General features: G+C 41.0%; 2 protein-coding genes across 2 annotated transcripts in view; one reads left to right on the top strand and one right to left on the bottom strand.

Moving 5' to 3' along the window:
- Positions 1–3,336: 3,336 nt before the first annotated feature.
- Positions 3,337–15,501, top strand: part of LOC135188096 (delphilin-like) — a 74,953-nt gene continuing 62,788 nt past the window's right edge. The window contains exon 1 of the mRNA XM_064167321.1: positions 3,337–3,500. The gene's annotated coding sequence lies outside the window, so the exon portion shown is untranslated. The remainder of the gene's footprint in view (positions 3,501–15,501) is intronic.
- MC3R (melanocortin 3 receptor) lies at positions 9,061–10,218 on the bottom strand. Its single transcript, XM_064167435.1, has one exon. The coding sequence runs from the start codon at positions 10,216–10,218 to the stop codon at positions 9,241–9,243; it is 978 nt and encodes a 325-aa protein (XP_064023505.1). The 3' UTR covers positions 9,061–9,240.

Genomic DNA, 15,501 nt, shown 5'->3' with positions numbered 1-15,501 from the left:
TAATTTCACTATGCTTAGATTCTGGTACGGAGCTACACACAGGTCAAACCACGATATTTACAATCCAGTGAGTCTGAGAAATAATTAGTTCCATTTTGATTCACCTGTCTCACTAGCAGGTAGAGCATTCTTTTTCACTGTGCTTGTGTTTTCATGCAGACTTTAGGTTGTGGATATTCCACTCTGAAGGACATTGTTATTTAGGTTTTTGTATGTAAATGAAAACAAAACTATCCACTACCACCACCAAACTCTCCTCACAGGAAAAAACACAACCTTTATTAACCAACCTCATTAGACATTCACAAGCTTCTGCCAGGAGTACCCAAATTTTTCTTAGCTCCCTCCAACTTTAGGTGATTCACATGACTCATCACTCTAAATTAAATCATATGTTGATTTACTTTCCTCACGATCTCATACTAAAACTGGATAATTAATACCCTTTAAAGCTTCTTTAAGCCTAAGACTTTCATAACTCTATGTGACTGTTTTTCATTGCTGAAATTGTACTGGAGATGTGAGAACTGGTGAGTAGTCAGTGGTGCCTGTGATAGCTTCTGTGGAATACATGACCACAGCTACTGATGACACATTCTCGACTCAGAAGGAAATGAAAAGCAATTCAATCACAAAGGCAAGAACTAAGCCCCCTCCCACCCCATACCTAATCACAAATCTGGAAGCCTCATGACGTTCAACAAGACCAAGTGCAGGGTTCTGCACCCACATTGGAACAATCCTCATTATTGTTACAGGCTGAGGGTTGAGGTGACAGAAAGCAGCCTTGCTTTAAAACATTTGAGAGTTGTGGTGAATGAGAAGTTGGACAGGAGCCAACAGTGTGGACTTGCAGCCAATGGCATCCTGGGCTGCATCAAAAGAAGTGTGGCCAGCAGATGGAGAGGCAATTCTGCCACTTTAGTCTGCTCTGGTAAGACCTCACCTGGAGTACTGCAGTACTCCAGCTCTGGAGTCCTTAAAAAAAAGACACTGACCAGATGGAATGGGTCCAGAGGAAGGCCATGAAGGTGATCAGGGAGCTGGAGCACCTCTCCTACAATACAGGCTGAGGGAGGTGGGGTTGTTCAGCCTGGAGAAGAGAAGGCTTTGGGGAGACTCAGTAGCAGACTTCCACTACCTGACAGGGATTTATGAGAAGGCTGCAGAGGGACTGTTTACAAAACCCTGCAGTGATAGGACAAGGGCCAATGGGTTGAAATTGGAGAAGAGCAGATTTAGATTGGATGTTAGGAAGAAGTTCTTTACCATGAGGGTAGTGGAATCCTGGAACAGGTTGCCCAGGGAGGTTGCCCCATCCTTGGAGATATTCAAGGCTTTGAGCAACCTGACCTAGTGCAGGATGTTCCTGCTTACTGCAGGGCATTGGAATAGATGACCTTTGGAGATCTCTTGTAACCCAAACTACTCTATGGTTCTATGATAAGTGTAGTACAGAGTCTACACAACAGTGCTATGTTTCAGAGTATCTTTACGTGTTAAAGAGTAACTTTTGTGTTATATCATGTGCCTTTCTGATTAAACAGATGATCTGTTGCATAGACATAGAAATATAATGCAGTACACTTTATTTTGACAGTAGTACACTGGTTTCATTTTTAGACTTGAAGTTGTATACACGAATCCATCAGCTGCTTTCTTATGCACGAAGATAAGTTAACTGCATACCTCATGTTTGGCCTTGCCTCCTGAATTGTTTTATCAGAAGTTTTGAATTTCCAAGTCTACCTAAATTGCTTTAATGGAGAGAAACTTGAAAGCAAAAGATGATCTTTATGTTCTGTCCACATACCACTTAAGAACTTGAAATTACAAGTCCTTGGTTTTGAGTGCAGTTCCTAGTACAGGCTGTACAATTTTAAGATTATTAAAGGCAAATCTTTTCATAAGTATCAGGTAATTGACTGCAATGAAGAAGCAGGGAATAAAAGTCTGCAAGGCTTGGGGGCTTGTGTTTAGTCAAAATGAAGAATGTGTTCAGTTTCATTTTGTGACAAGTATTTTGTGAAGTCTTGCTTTGTTCTTAAAGGCTGGAGCAGCATGTAAGACAGTAAGCAGTGATACAGATTAAATCTGTATTAATTAGCTGCAGACTCTTGATTTCACAGTTAAGGGTTTCTAATTGCTGATAGATATCAAAGATATCCATCTTCAGATCTCATCCTTTCCCATGTCTTGAACATCACTACGTGCCTCCAGTAGCTGTTTTGCACAGCTGCACAGACTTTAATTTCTCATCCAGCTTTCTCTTGCCTCTTGCTTTTGCCTAATATTTTCCTAGAGCTTGGTATTTTTCTTACAAGTTGGTGGTGATGAAAATCTGAACTCATGGAATCAGCTCATTGCATGCTGGAATTCCTGTCTGCTGGCAGTACTGTAGCTCTGCATTTCCCATTATTTTGGCAATCTTAGAATCACATTTTCTGCATGATCTCAGGTATTATGGCATCACTGGATGGGACAGAGATGCCTCTGTCTCACCCTTTCCATTATGTATACATGTCATTAAAATGGTAACATTTTCACTACTTCATTAAATCCAAGATCCACAAGGCTGGACAGAAATTCACTGTCTTCTGCTGAGATGGAGATAAAATGATTCTTTAGTTCACTGAGCAAGATATTTCCAAAAGCTATACTCCTCTGAATATATTTTTCCTGAATTTAGAATTTTGTGTGACCTCTTACCCTGACAAAACCAGTAATTAGGTGAAAACATTCAGCATGCTAAGTTTTAGCAATCCTCGTCAGCTCCCTCTATAGCTGAAGAAAGTTATTCCTGACACAGATGGTGAAGCAGTGGCCTGATTCAGTTTTTCCAGACAATGATAGGTTGCGTGCTAGGTTGGGCTGGATGATCTTGGAGGTCTCTTCCAACCTGGTTGATTCTATGACTGCTGAAGATGAACTTCCTAACCTGCAACATTAGCCTTGGAGTACTCCCCACTATAGAAAGAGAACAAGGACTAAATACACTTAGTGTTGGAGAAGTCTTGAGATGACCTTCACAGATGTATGCTGATGGCACAGAGCACTTGGTTTTTAATGCACTTGTTTTGAATCACACTGGAATGTTTTCCTCAGTGTCCACTCAAGCAGCTTTAAGTCATACAGGCCAACTCTCATGCAAAATTCTGTTAAGGTGGAATACAAATACCTAACGAAATGAATGCTAATAGGCCCTCAATGCTTTCTTTCATGGCAGGAAAGAATTGCTTAGGCTGATTGTTGCAGCTGCACCTTTTCACTGCTTTGATTATCAGCTCACGAATATAACAGCCCCTTTAGGACAGGCTGCTTCAGTGGTGCAGCTTTTGAAGGAGGAGAGGCACTGCAATTGCTACCCAAATGCTTGCACAAAGTGGGGTTGTGTTGAGTGAGCAAGCTTGAAGTGGACCATGTGTGATAGCAGGTGCACATAAGCAGGAAGGCTGCAGTTTTTCTACCTCACCTACACTTTCTTTTTTCTCTGCAAATATGTAAGTCTAAAGAAATGATCACTCTCAGTATGTCTGTAGATTTACCTTTGCTTGAATGTGCTTAAATGTTAATTTTGGTTAAAAATTATTACATGCCAATATAGAGTAGTCTCAGGTCCATCATGTTCAGTCTCTGGCTTTGTGGTTCACTTGCAGCTTATTCCCAGTATGCATCCTTAGATTGCAGTGATTATATCAGCGATGTGTTCAAAATGTTGTGCTGCTTATTAGACCCGTTAGAGTTAACAAGGACTGCTCAATATGTATTTTTCCTTCTGGAATATTAATTTGTGACTTTGATTCAGTAGTATATGACACCAACCAAAACTGCATCAGTTAGGCTCCAAGATGAATATTGACTGTGCTTATTACTAGAGGAGACAGTCTGAGCAGTGAAATCACAGCTGTAGAGATTTTCTAAGTCAGTATCTTTGTAATCACAAAAGAGGAATAGTCACAAATAAAAAGTGTGTGGTTTTTCCTAAACAAAGACATGAAAAGTGTAAAATAGGACAAAAAAAATCTTTGGAAAGTCATAAGTGCTTTGGGCAGATACTTTGGTGTGGCACTATAAACATTCATGCCATCAAAATAGCAGGTAATAAATAGTTTTCTATTGCTGTCTCAGAGAGAGGGCATTTGCCCTCTTCTTGTGCACAGCCATTTAAATGGGTAAGACTGGCAAATAGATCTACTTTTGTCATCAGTGTTTTCAGAATGATGTGTGCTATAAATTTATCTTAACTCCTATGAGTCTTGGTTAAACTCTTCTTGATAAAGTACACAATTCTGGACTTTTGCTTCACTGACCAGTACAACACTGGCCAAACACCGTATTTTCTGCATTCCAGGTTTTATGGTTTCTGGTTTAGAGGCATTTCTAACTCACTTATTTTGTACAAGCCTCCCCACATCAAGCAGATTTAGGGCTACTCTGCATAGCCCTGAATCAGTGAGTGTGGTGGAAATAATTCATCTTGCACAAATTGGAACTGGTGCCAGCAGCAAGGTCCTGTGTTGATACCTTGCCTGGTGATTTTAGGCTGACTCTAGCAAGTGTATATTATGGGACTGATGAATGAGCATAGTTTTGTGCTACAACTTAAATAGCTTATGATATACATAATGACTGTGATGGTGATAAAGTGATGGATGGCTGTGAAAAGTGGATTTGAAGCAACCTTCCTTAAGCATTTATTTATGAAAAAAAAATTAACATACATTTTGTATTCCTCTTGTTTTTCCAAGCAGATTTAAAGTGTAAAAAGCTATGTTTTTCTCTTTGGTGTGAATTTGACAAAGCTTAACTCACCAGAGTAAACTCTGACTTGAGCTGTGACCCCATTACATGGCAGCCTAGGAAAGAACATGATGAAATGTGCAGTTATGATGCTGTGCTGCTCCCAGATTTGTGAGCTTCCCCGGTGCAAATAGGCTTCACCCCTAGCTCTGGCCTTAAAAATCTCCTTTATCTTTCTCCTTCTCTCCATGCCTCTGTCTACTTAATGTGCATTAGTAACTAACTGCTTAAAAACAAGGCTGTATTTTAACCTTTTAACCTTCAAAACCAAGCAGAACAGCACCATCTGAATGTTCCTCACAGAGATATACGGACAGGATTTTTTGTGTAGTCTTTGTACTGTCCTTTAAATCTTTTTCTTTCCTCTGCCTTCCACTTGAAAGGCTATTGAACACAGGCATTGTGTTATAGCTCTGATAAAGTGTTAGATCCGTGGCTGTACCCAGCGCTCTTCTGAAGAGGGAACACAGAAAGCTCTGTTGTAATTTCACAGTAACATTTACAGTGATATCTAGAGCTGACCTTCAGAGAGATAGCATAAGCTATGTGAGCCCTCCTGCCCCTGCCCTGCACCTTGAAGGCCACTGAATGCTATCCACATTTATATGCTTCATTCAGAAGGGATCATCTTTATCGGTTTGAGTACCGCTTGTCTCTACTCTCAGACAATGAACAAGCATTTTGGAGCTGCTGTGTCTGCTGTACCTATGGTAGAGGTCTCAGTGCATAGGTTAACTGGTGTCTCTCACGAGTGTGGGACTGAGATTGGGATGGGTTGCCCAGTAAAGAAGTTTTCAGGTATGTTGTGACCCAATATTACTTTGTGGGTGAGCTTTAAAATCCATGATATAGCTATAGCTACCAAACTGAATAGTTAACCCTGGTTCCAAACTAGGTTTCAACAAATAGAAGCATCTTATTTTAGTGAAGAGGAAATGAAAGTATTTGAACTAATGGCCCTACTGATTTCTTATGACTGTGGAATTTTGTGCCTGGAGTTTGTTATTCATCCATTAGGACAAATGCTTTCAATTATAAAATATTTTAGACAATTATTCATGGGAAAACGGCAAGTATAGTGCTAAATTACATATGAAAGAACCAGATCTGGCTGTAAATGGTGGAATAAGCTGTGCTGAATTGGCTTAGGAGGATAAATCAGGCTCTTGTAAATTCAAATATTTGCTTGAATATATGAGCATTTCCTAACAAGTCTTTGAGCAAATGGTAATCCCACAGCGCTTGTGAACTGCCTGATTTTCTTGCAGAAAAACTGAATCAATAAATCCATATAAATGGCACCTTTAGATGAAAAGGATATTATTTCAGTCTGTCATTTCTCAATACTATCTAGGGGAAAATTGCATATATCTTGTTCAGCCCAGATCTCTTACTGGGGGAAAAAACATTTCTTATAAACAAATAATGCATTAGATTAATAGTAACAGCTCTGAAAGTGTTCACATTTCACTGCAGTTAGAAAGAGGGGCAGCTTCTCAGCAGATGGACTGCTATTCTGGTTACCAGCATGTACAGCTGCCCTGTACTAGCATGTGTTGCTGTGATGTCTTTGTTCTGCTGTATGTACACATCTTTGGGGTTCACTGCTGGGAAATGGAACTGCTGATCTTCCAATCCGTGTGTGTCTCTTAAGCTGATTTGGTGCTCAGGTCTGTCCCTGAGGACCGAAGATAGCTGAACTTTCAGAACTCCCTTCTAAGTGAAGTGTTAAGATCTGCCCCACAGCAATTAATTGCAGTGATTTTTCCTTAGAGTGCAGTCCTATTCTTCCCTTCCGTTTCACACCTGGAGCTGTAACTATGAATTTTCATTCACTGTCTCCTATTGTGGGGTTTGGTCCTATGTAGAATGTTTCTTTCCCTTCCTATCATGGACAGGTTGGTGATGGCTGCCATCCTGGCTCCATGAAGAAGACTGTGCTGTGGACTTTCAACCTAGGAGTTACTGTCTGGAAATCTGGAACTAGGGCTGGACAAACTCAGCACCCATCTCAATGGATATTCTGTGAGGAGGACTTGCATCTTCACTGGCTTGTGTCAGATCTTTATAGAATTCTTTCCATCATGCTCCTATATGGGATGAAGAGGTCTGTCTTTGTTCATTTTTATGTAGCTTTGTGGGTAGCATGTAGAATTAGACTTTTGCCCACCACTAGACTCTATTTGTTGTTTTGTCAATTAGATCACTGGGATGGTGATTTGAGATGACCTGATGCTCTGATGGAAGCAAACACAATTCTAAGTAGTGTCTCCAGATTGTTTTATTCATCAGATGTATGTTTTGTTTAAAAAGCAAAGCACAGCATTAATCAGTCTCCTCTAAAGTCACTTTGAAAGAAGGGAACAAGTAGGACATCAGGTGCAACAAAAGCTAAACATACAGTAACCTGAGGCAGAATGTCATTGCAAACCACGCTGCAGAGCATAAAGGTACATGACACTGACAACAGGTAGAGTGTTTACAAGTAGGCACAGTCTTTCCACACCACAAAAGCCAAGTTGTGTGGTTTCTTTTGCATCTCAGACAGGCTGAGCTAACAGGTCTTACTACTGCTGAACTGTAATTTATGAGATATAGGTAAGGCTGAAAGCATTCAGGTTTAGTTTACTTGCCAGTTGTTGGGATTTTATCTGGTCTATACCTGAAATATGAGAGAATTTTCATCTGTGCCTGTGGCATCGTGTGCTCCACACTGACATTTTTCAGATAAGTATTGTTTTAAATTGTAAGATTAGGAAAGAGTTTGAACAGTCAAAGTGTTGGGAATATGGAAGTCTGGAGGATGGATTATAGGAGGCAATGAGAACTTGATGGAGGCTGTGATCTGAGGGTGAGGGCAGTAGGGAGTGTGAGGCTGGTTTGGGCTGATGGACAGTGTGTGGATAGAGCACAGGGAGAAAATGGAGCCCCAATCCATAGGATTGGGAAACCTAAATTATTCCCTCCATAGCTTGTAAAATGTTGAGAATAAATCACAGTCACATGATAGCCAACATTTTTAAACTGGGGGACATGTCTTCTCCATGAACAGTCAGAGTCGGATTCTGGAGCCAGCAGTAGTGAAATAGCATCAATTTGAGTTGTTCCAGGGCTACTGGAGGCAGAGCAGATTGGGAAGCTCTGATCTGGATAACTGCTCCTGCAGTGACAAAGGGGAGCTTGCAGAAATAACAACCTATCAACTCACCCAATTGAGGAGGTGAAGAAAAAAAGATCAGATGTTTGAAAGCAACAGATGAGCCTGAGGGTTTCAGATTTCTGATCTCCTACAAGTGAGATACCAGGAAGGTGTTAAAGAGGCTTAAAAATGGCTTAGAGTTTTTAATAGCCTTATGGTGTCCCTGACCCTGCCTGGATGGTGTTATATACAAGTTGTGCCAGCCTTTCTCGGTTAGGATATGCTGTTTGAAGGCCACTTACATGGTTTATTTCTATAAAAAGCAGAGGCAAAGACTAGATTATTGTAGCTGAAGCTTCATGCTTTATACACCACCAACTTGCACACAGAGTTTGAAAATGACTGCAAACAGAATGTTACTTGCTTGTTTGCAGTGCAGGAGTGTCCATCCACTGAACTCAGTGTAAAGGTCTTTTTAAGGAAAAAGAGACTGACCCATGACATACATTTCTTGGTGAACAGAAGTTGTCTGCCACACATCTTCTTTCTTCCAGGTACCTAACTTAATTGTCTAGGGATGGGTCTCACTGGTGACAACAAACGCTACATTAATCAGTGCATTCTAGTAAATGCCTTCTTCATATGAGTCACTTCTGTCTGACAACTATTTAAGTCACTCTGTCACAGATACAGCAGCTGTTCCTTTTCACTTATCTGATGTCTACTGAAAGATTATTTCACTGCAAGAGGCATTTTTACTCTCACCCTTCAAAATTTTTCCTCAGGTTGTTGTATAGAAAACAGCATAAATGTCAAACTATTCTTTTAATAAGAGGTGGAGGCATGGGACTAAGTGTAGAACAGTGCTGTTGCCCGCTGATGTTTTCATTTGTGTTGCAAGTGGATTGCTTTCAGTAGAGGTTACTAATGGAATCTTTTAGAAACACTTCTTGATAGTATCACAGAGATAAAGCAACAGGTACAAATGAGTGCTAGAGAGAATATCACTTCGGTCTCTGTAAGGTAATGTTCCCTTTCAGGATTAATTTTCTCATTAAAGTTCTTAAGCTATTTTGTAAACCACTCTGGATTTCTTTCTGTTTTAACCATTTAATCTCAAAAAATGTAGGTCAATTTGGTTTTAATTAAAAAGAAATAAAAATGAAGGCATAGAATAGTGGGGTTTTTTTATGCCTCTTCTTCAAGCATTGCTTTTAAAGTGGAGATGCTATGTATCTATGTACATATATATATTCATACAGCTACTGTCCTCTCTCTGTTCCCACCACAAAGCCCAATGCTTACAGCATGCACTGTCCCACATTCAAGCTGTAACAGCAGCACATGATTTCTTTGAAAGTCTTTCTCATCTCCAGACTCCGGAAAGCATAAATGAGTGGATCAATTACTGAGTTGCACATTATCAAGACCAGATAGGTATTGAAGTGTGAAGTGTAGCAGACACAATATGGATTCATTGGGCAAGAAATGATGAGAATGAGGTGAAGGAAGAAAGGTGCCCAGCAAACAATGAAGACACCGAGCAATATAGTGATGGTGACAGCCCCCTTCATGCAGGTACGCTGGTAGGGCACCCCGTCCACGGGCAGGGCTGCAATCCGCTTAACGTGCAGGCGTGCAAACAAGAACATGTGAACATAAAGGGAGGCCATGAGAAAGAGCATGGTAAAGAACATGGTGATGAGACAGACAATGACAGTTTTGCTTTCTGAGTAGGCAATGAATATGATGCCACAGATGATACAAGCAATCCAAATCAGCACAATCAGCACTAAAGCTTTCTTCACAGTCATGATGCTGTGGTAACGGAGAGCATAGAAAATAGTTATGTACCTGTCAATGGCTATAACCAAGAGGTTGCAAATTGAGGCTACCAAAGAAATACAAATCATTGAGTCAAAAACATTGTCCATATGCTGAATAAAGTGGTCATCAATGATCAAATAGCCGTTGCTCAGGATTGCGATCATGATAGTCTCCAAGGCATTTGACATGCTCACTAACATATCTGCCACTGCCAAGCTACAAAGAAAGAAATACATGGGAGAATGTAGGTTTCCATTCTTCAGCACTGCAAGAATGACAAGGATGTTTTCCAGGAGGCTGATGATCCCTAAAGTCAAGAAGACCTCAGCTTTTATGAAGACCTGCTCACAAAATCCACTGCCACTTCTGGTGTTCAGAACTGAGTTATTGAAGTCTTCTGTGACATTAAACAACACAGGTTGAAATGAAAATGCAGAGTGTGTGGTGTTCATTGTCAGAAGAGGAGTTCAATTCACAAGTGGTTAAGGACCTGATGGAGCACAGGTTACAAAACCCAACAAAGACGGGCAGAAAAAAAGGAAAAGAAAGAAGTCTTTCCAGATTGCTGCTGTGCACGTGAGGTGGAATCAAGCAGGACTTTTCTTTAGTCACTTTTAGAAGTAGAAACAAAATCTGCATTTACAGTGAATTGTGTGTCAGTCTCAGGCTGCTCTTCTCTTTCATAAGAAAGTCAGCTTCAGATCTTGCAGGTATCCAACAATTTTCTCTGAAGAGGAAGCTCAGCAGCAGCACATTGCTGGCTCTAGCTCTCCTGATGGTTAAAAGCAGGGAGTTTTTTCAGCTGCTATTGTCTGCTGAGGCCAGCACATGTTTGTTGTCAGCATGTTGCAGCTCAGCGAAGTATCTCTTGCTATTTCAGTGGCAAGGAAGGAAAAGAGAACTAAAGGATTTATACACACAAGAAAGGAAAAAACAACTCCTACTTAATCCTCCGCGCAGAGCATTGGCCATTAGAGAGCAAGCACCTTTCTGACTGACAGCTGCAAGCACCAGGTACAGCATCCCCACCGCTGGTTCCTCCAGCAGATCTGAAACTGTCTGGCGCCCTCTGCAGATAGCGAACAGGATGGATTCGCCTTAACACTCGTCTGAAAAAGGAATTTTCATCCAGCAAAACTTTGTGCCTGTTCTCAGCAGCCAAGCGTTGCCCGCATGAGTAAGCAGAGGCAGGCAGCTGAGAGTGGCAGGTGTTCAGGGGCATACACTGTCCTGGGCTCTACTCCTGCAGGGAGCCAGAGCTCCTCTTGCCTGGTTTAAGTGAGCTAGTTGAACTCTGAGTTGAGTCCAGGCAATACCTCCCTTGAAGATGCTCTGGCTCACTTGGGTTTTGGTCTTTGTAGTTAAAGAAAGGAACCTGCGGATGAGCTGTGGCACAGATGTGTTGTTGGTGCAGATAATACACCCTGATACAGTTGCTGAGGTGCTATGAAGGCCGTCATTAGCTAGATAATGTTGGTTTCATTAGAGGCAAGCTGCCAGTGCCCATTCCTAGGCACCAAGCATCTTGAATTTTGTTTATTTTGATTTATAAACTCATTGATTATAGTTGAAGCAAAGTGCAGGCATGAGTTTCCATACCGTGCTCTCTGTGTCATGACTCTTAAATTCCCCTTCATGTTCTCAGTCACCTAAATGCATGACCAACTCTTGCAATTTGATCCTCCTCCCCCCCTTTTCTCTTCTCTGTGTCTGCAGAAAGTGTCCTATATTGTACTACCAGGGAAAGTCCATCCCAGGAGGACCAAAGCCTCAGCTGGTCATTAAATTGGTTACATGGAAGATAATTTGTAGATGAATTAAACTTTCAAACCATCTCTGGCAGCACTGCTCTCAACAACAGAATTCTTCAAGTTCAGTTGCCTCAGATAAACCTTTTTAAAAAACAAACAAAAATAACCCAAACCCCACTCCTCCTCCCCCCCCCCCCCCCCCCCCCCCCAAAAAAAAAAAAAAGAAGAAACAAACCCCTGGGTTTTAGTTATTTATTTATATATTTAGAATTTGTCTGCATTTAAAGAAGATCAGTTCAAATAACAATTTGTCCCATGCCTCTAATCTCATCCAGGGAAAAATGATTCCCTTCATTCAAGTGTAACATTTGGATTCAAGCCTAGGACAGTTATCTTTATTTTGTGCAGTGAGCCTCAGTTGCTTCTTGCCAACTTTCTTGAGCTGCTGCAGTGCACTCCAGACAGTGATTTCAAGATATAATGACTATCACTAGCCTTGTAAATGTTGTCTGTCTTTCCAACTGAGGAGGAAGCCAGCTTTGCAAAGCTGGCTGGATGTCTTTCCCTGACAGCTCTGTCCTTGGGTACTGTCTTGTGATGTGGCAGGGGGAGGTTGTACCCTCCAAAGGTGAGGACAGGATCAAAGGCAGATCTCCAATTCATGAAGAAGAGCTCACTCTGGAAGAATAGCATGCTTCTGGGCTTGGTTCCAGGTTATCTGCTGATAGAGGGGCACTTGTGTTTTAGGCATCCACACGTAAACAAATTCACGAGTGCTTTGGCATTTACATTCCAGTCTCATCTTCCCTATCTGGTTGGTCTCAGCGATATACTGCATTAGCTCTGTATAGATCAACTCCAGAATGCTCCATCTCTTGCTGCCAGACTGTTTTCAAAAGACTTCTACAGATTTCCCTGCCTTTCAGCTGAATCTGACAATAAGAAATCACTAAATATGTTGCATTGTGAGGTTCTGAATGTATTTGACAGCAGGAATCAAGCTACCATTAGCACTGAGATGCCATCTGAAGTGGGAATTGAATGTTATATACCAAAGTGGATTAATGGCACTATTAGCTTTACCATTAAGGGCTAAAAATAGTGGGCTAGAGCCTCATGTGTCTGACTCCCAGCTCAAGCTGACTCTAAGGTCTTTGAAAAAATGGGAAAAAGCTGTATTTGCACAAAAGACATCAACTTGTTAGATCTTACATTCAAAGGTGTAAAGGGATTTGTCTGCTCATCACTGGAAAGCCTACATGATCTGAAGTGTTGCAATAACAATGAGCCACAGCCCCTCAGCTGTCAGTTCCTGCTTTGTTTGCAGAGATACACGTTGTGATCCTGTCCATTGCAGTGCAGAGCAAACAGGTTGCTCTAACATCCACTGCAGCATTGCAGTGAATTTTTGTCTGAGGAGTGGCAAGTTGTAAAAATGTGCTAAAGTGATGGAAGAAAGTCATGTCCTCAGCCTCATAGACAGTGAAGTCCACTTGCCTTGGGTAGAGAGGAAGAGTCATGGCAATTGTTGCAACCCAGGGCATATGAACTGAAATAATATTGGGTTAGGTTCTCCCTTCACCAAAACCTGATGAAGAGAAGCCTGGAAAGGTATCTATGTATACTCCCCTTACTTTGCCTTGTGTGTAGCTGTTTCCACATCTTGTACCCAAAGCCTCAAGGGAAAACTTTAAACTGCTGCCTGGGATGTGCTCAGGACTGCTCTTCAGAGAAGATCAATGATGGAAATCATGCAGGTTAAGTTGGACCAGTCAAGGTTTTGTGTCTTTGGGCTTTGCTTAGTCATGATGAGAGAGTAAGCTCATGGCACATCTGAATGTATCGTTGCAGCTCTGTTAATGTACAGAAAGTGTCATGATTCAGTTTAAATCAGTGAGTACAATACTCTTTTCACCACTTGTCCTGTTCTCTGCAGTCCATGATTAATGTTACATTTTTTAACCTTCTCTCCAAGCTGTGCGAATACATTTATCTGACACCCAGGGAGCAGTGTCATCCTTCTGCTGAGTTCTTGTTTACTTCCTGGACCCAAAAAGCAAACTCAATGTTGAAATGATCGACACTTTTTTAATCTTGTGCTGTGCTGAACGAGAGAAGTCCTTGGTTTCTGTCCTTGTAGTTGCTATGCAACTGACACCTACTCATTGCTGCTCCTTATGTCACCTTTAAGTCAGACAACTGGCTGGGGCCATGGGTCAGAGGAGAGTAGGTGCATAGGTAAAGAAAACATCTGTTATGTCATTAAGTTTGGTCCCTTCTTGTATCAGCAATCATAATTACATCACCACCTTCTCTTATTTTGTTCTTCCAGCCCCAAGTCCCTGAACTGTGTTGTTCCTTATAGATTGAGAGGAATCTCTGTGTTTCACCAATTTGACAAGACTTCAGTTCAGTCAGGTTATCATACTTGTAATGATCAACTAAGTGGTAAGAAATCTTTGTGGTTTTGGCCTTCAGACTTGCCCTTCTCTTTCTCTGAGTTTTGTTAATATGTTTCTTGTGATGAGTCTTCATCCTTCCAAAATTTTGCAGAGGCAAGGGATGATTGCTGTGCTTGCTTTGTGATTTACCTATACTCTGATTCTGAATACGGCAGTGCTCTTCAACCTCCAGAGTGATTTACTGGAGGTGGGTTATGGAGGTGATTTTCAAGGTCCTTGCTTAGCTGAGTAATAGAAATCTTTTGAAATGCACCTGGAGTTCAAATCTTGTATTGTTTCTGTGTACAAATACTAGAACTTGGGTAGACTGCTACAGTTAAAACCAGTTCTTTAAACAAATGGGACCTAAGCCAGGTTTTACTGAGGGGAAGACTCTTGTGTACTTCTATAAACAACTGAAAACCTCATAAAAATGAAAGGTTTTAGCAGCTTGAAGATGAGATTGCATAAATGAACAGTGAATTTAGTTCTGAAAATCTCTCCCTAACCACGGAGGCATTGGAACTTGATCAGCACCAATATTTTGACCCTGAAGATATCTAGATACTAAAGATTTCTGCATCTCATCTTTGTGCCCAAGCCTGAACCAGACCTGGAATCCACCTGGACAAACACCTCCAGGTACTCTGTCCTCATTACAATACTTAGCAGTGGCTTTCCCTTTTAGAATGGATTGAGAGGAAAATGCATCTCTGCTGTTTTATGTTCTAGGCTACTGATTAGAGCTCTTGTGAAGAGTATGCAAGACCTAATTTTCACTCCTTTCTTTGCCATCAAAAATGAGTTTTCACATCAGCAGCATAAGCCTTCATTTGTCAGGGCAGCATAGAGCTCTGTGAGCTAGCAGACCATTTCTCTAACGGTATCCTCTAATACAGGCTTATCATCATCTTTGCTTATCTGTGAATGCCAGGGCTGTCTTTCACTGTCTGGGGCTTCCAAACTTCAAATTATTATCTAGTCCATGAATCTGTAATATTGGTAATGAATATTATGTATGTTTCATTTCAAGCAGATGGAGCCATAGAAGAATCATCAGTAACCTCTCTAAAAAATGTCAGAGCAACCCAACCCAAGCCCATAAAGACGAAATGGGTAAAATGTGGAAATTAGATCTATCAGGCTGTCTCTTATTGAGGAGGCTTTCATTCATGCTCTTTAACTCACCCTTTCACCCCAAGTAACTCCCTTTTCTTAGAAAAAAACTCCTGTCAATGAGATGGCAGCACAACTAATGAAGTGATGAAGTTGAAGGAAAAAATGTAGCTGTTTTAATGACCAGCAGAAAGAAACCATTTTCTTTAGCAAATATCTGAGTCACGTATTACAAACAGTCAATACTGTAAGGCTTCTTTTTTTCCTTCCTTTTTTTTTTTTTAACTGTTATTATTACTTAGTTGTTTCTTCACTAGTTAAGCTAATCCTCAGGGAAAGGTGAAAAGAAAGTAACATCAACTGCTAAGTGTGAATAATGGAGTTTTCTTGAGAGAATTCTCCTGTGAGGGTATTGAATGGAGAAAAA

Source organism: Pogoniulus pusillus, chromosome 29 (assembly GCF_015220805.1).
Source record: "Pogoniulus pusillus isolate bPogPus1 chromosome 29, bPogPus1.pri, whole genome shotgun sequence".
Lineage (NCBI taxonomy): Eukaryota > Metazoa > Chordata > Aves > Piciformes > Lybiidae > Pogoniulus > Pogoniulus pusillus.
The sequence above is the reverse complement of the archived record's forward strand: the minus strand, read 5'-3'. Positions and strand labels throughout refer to the sequence as shown.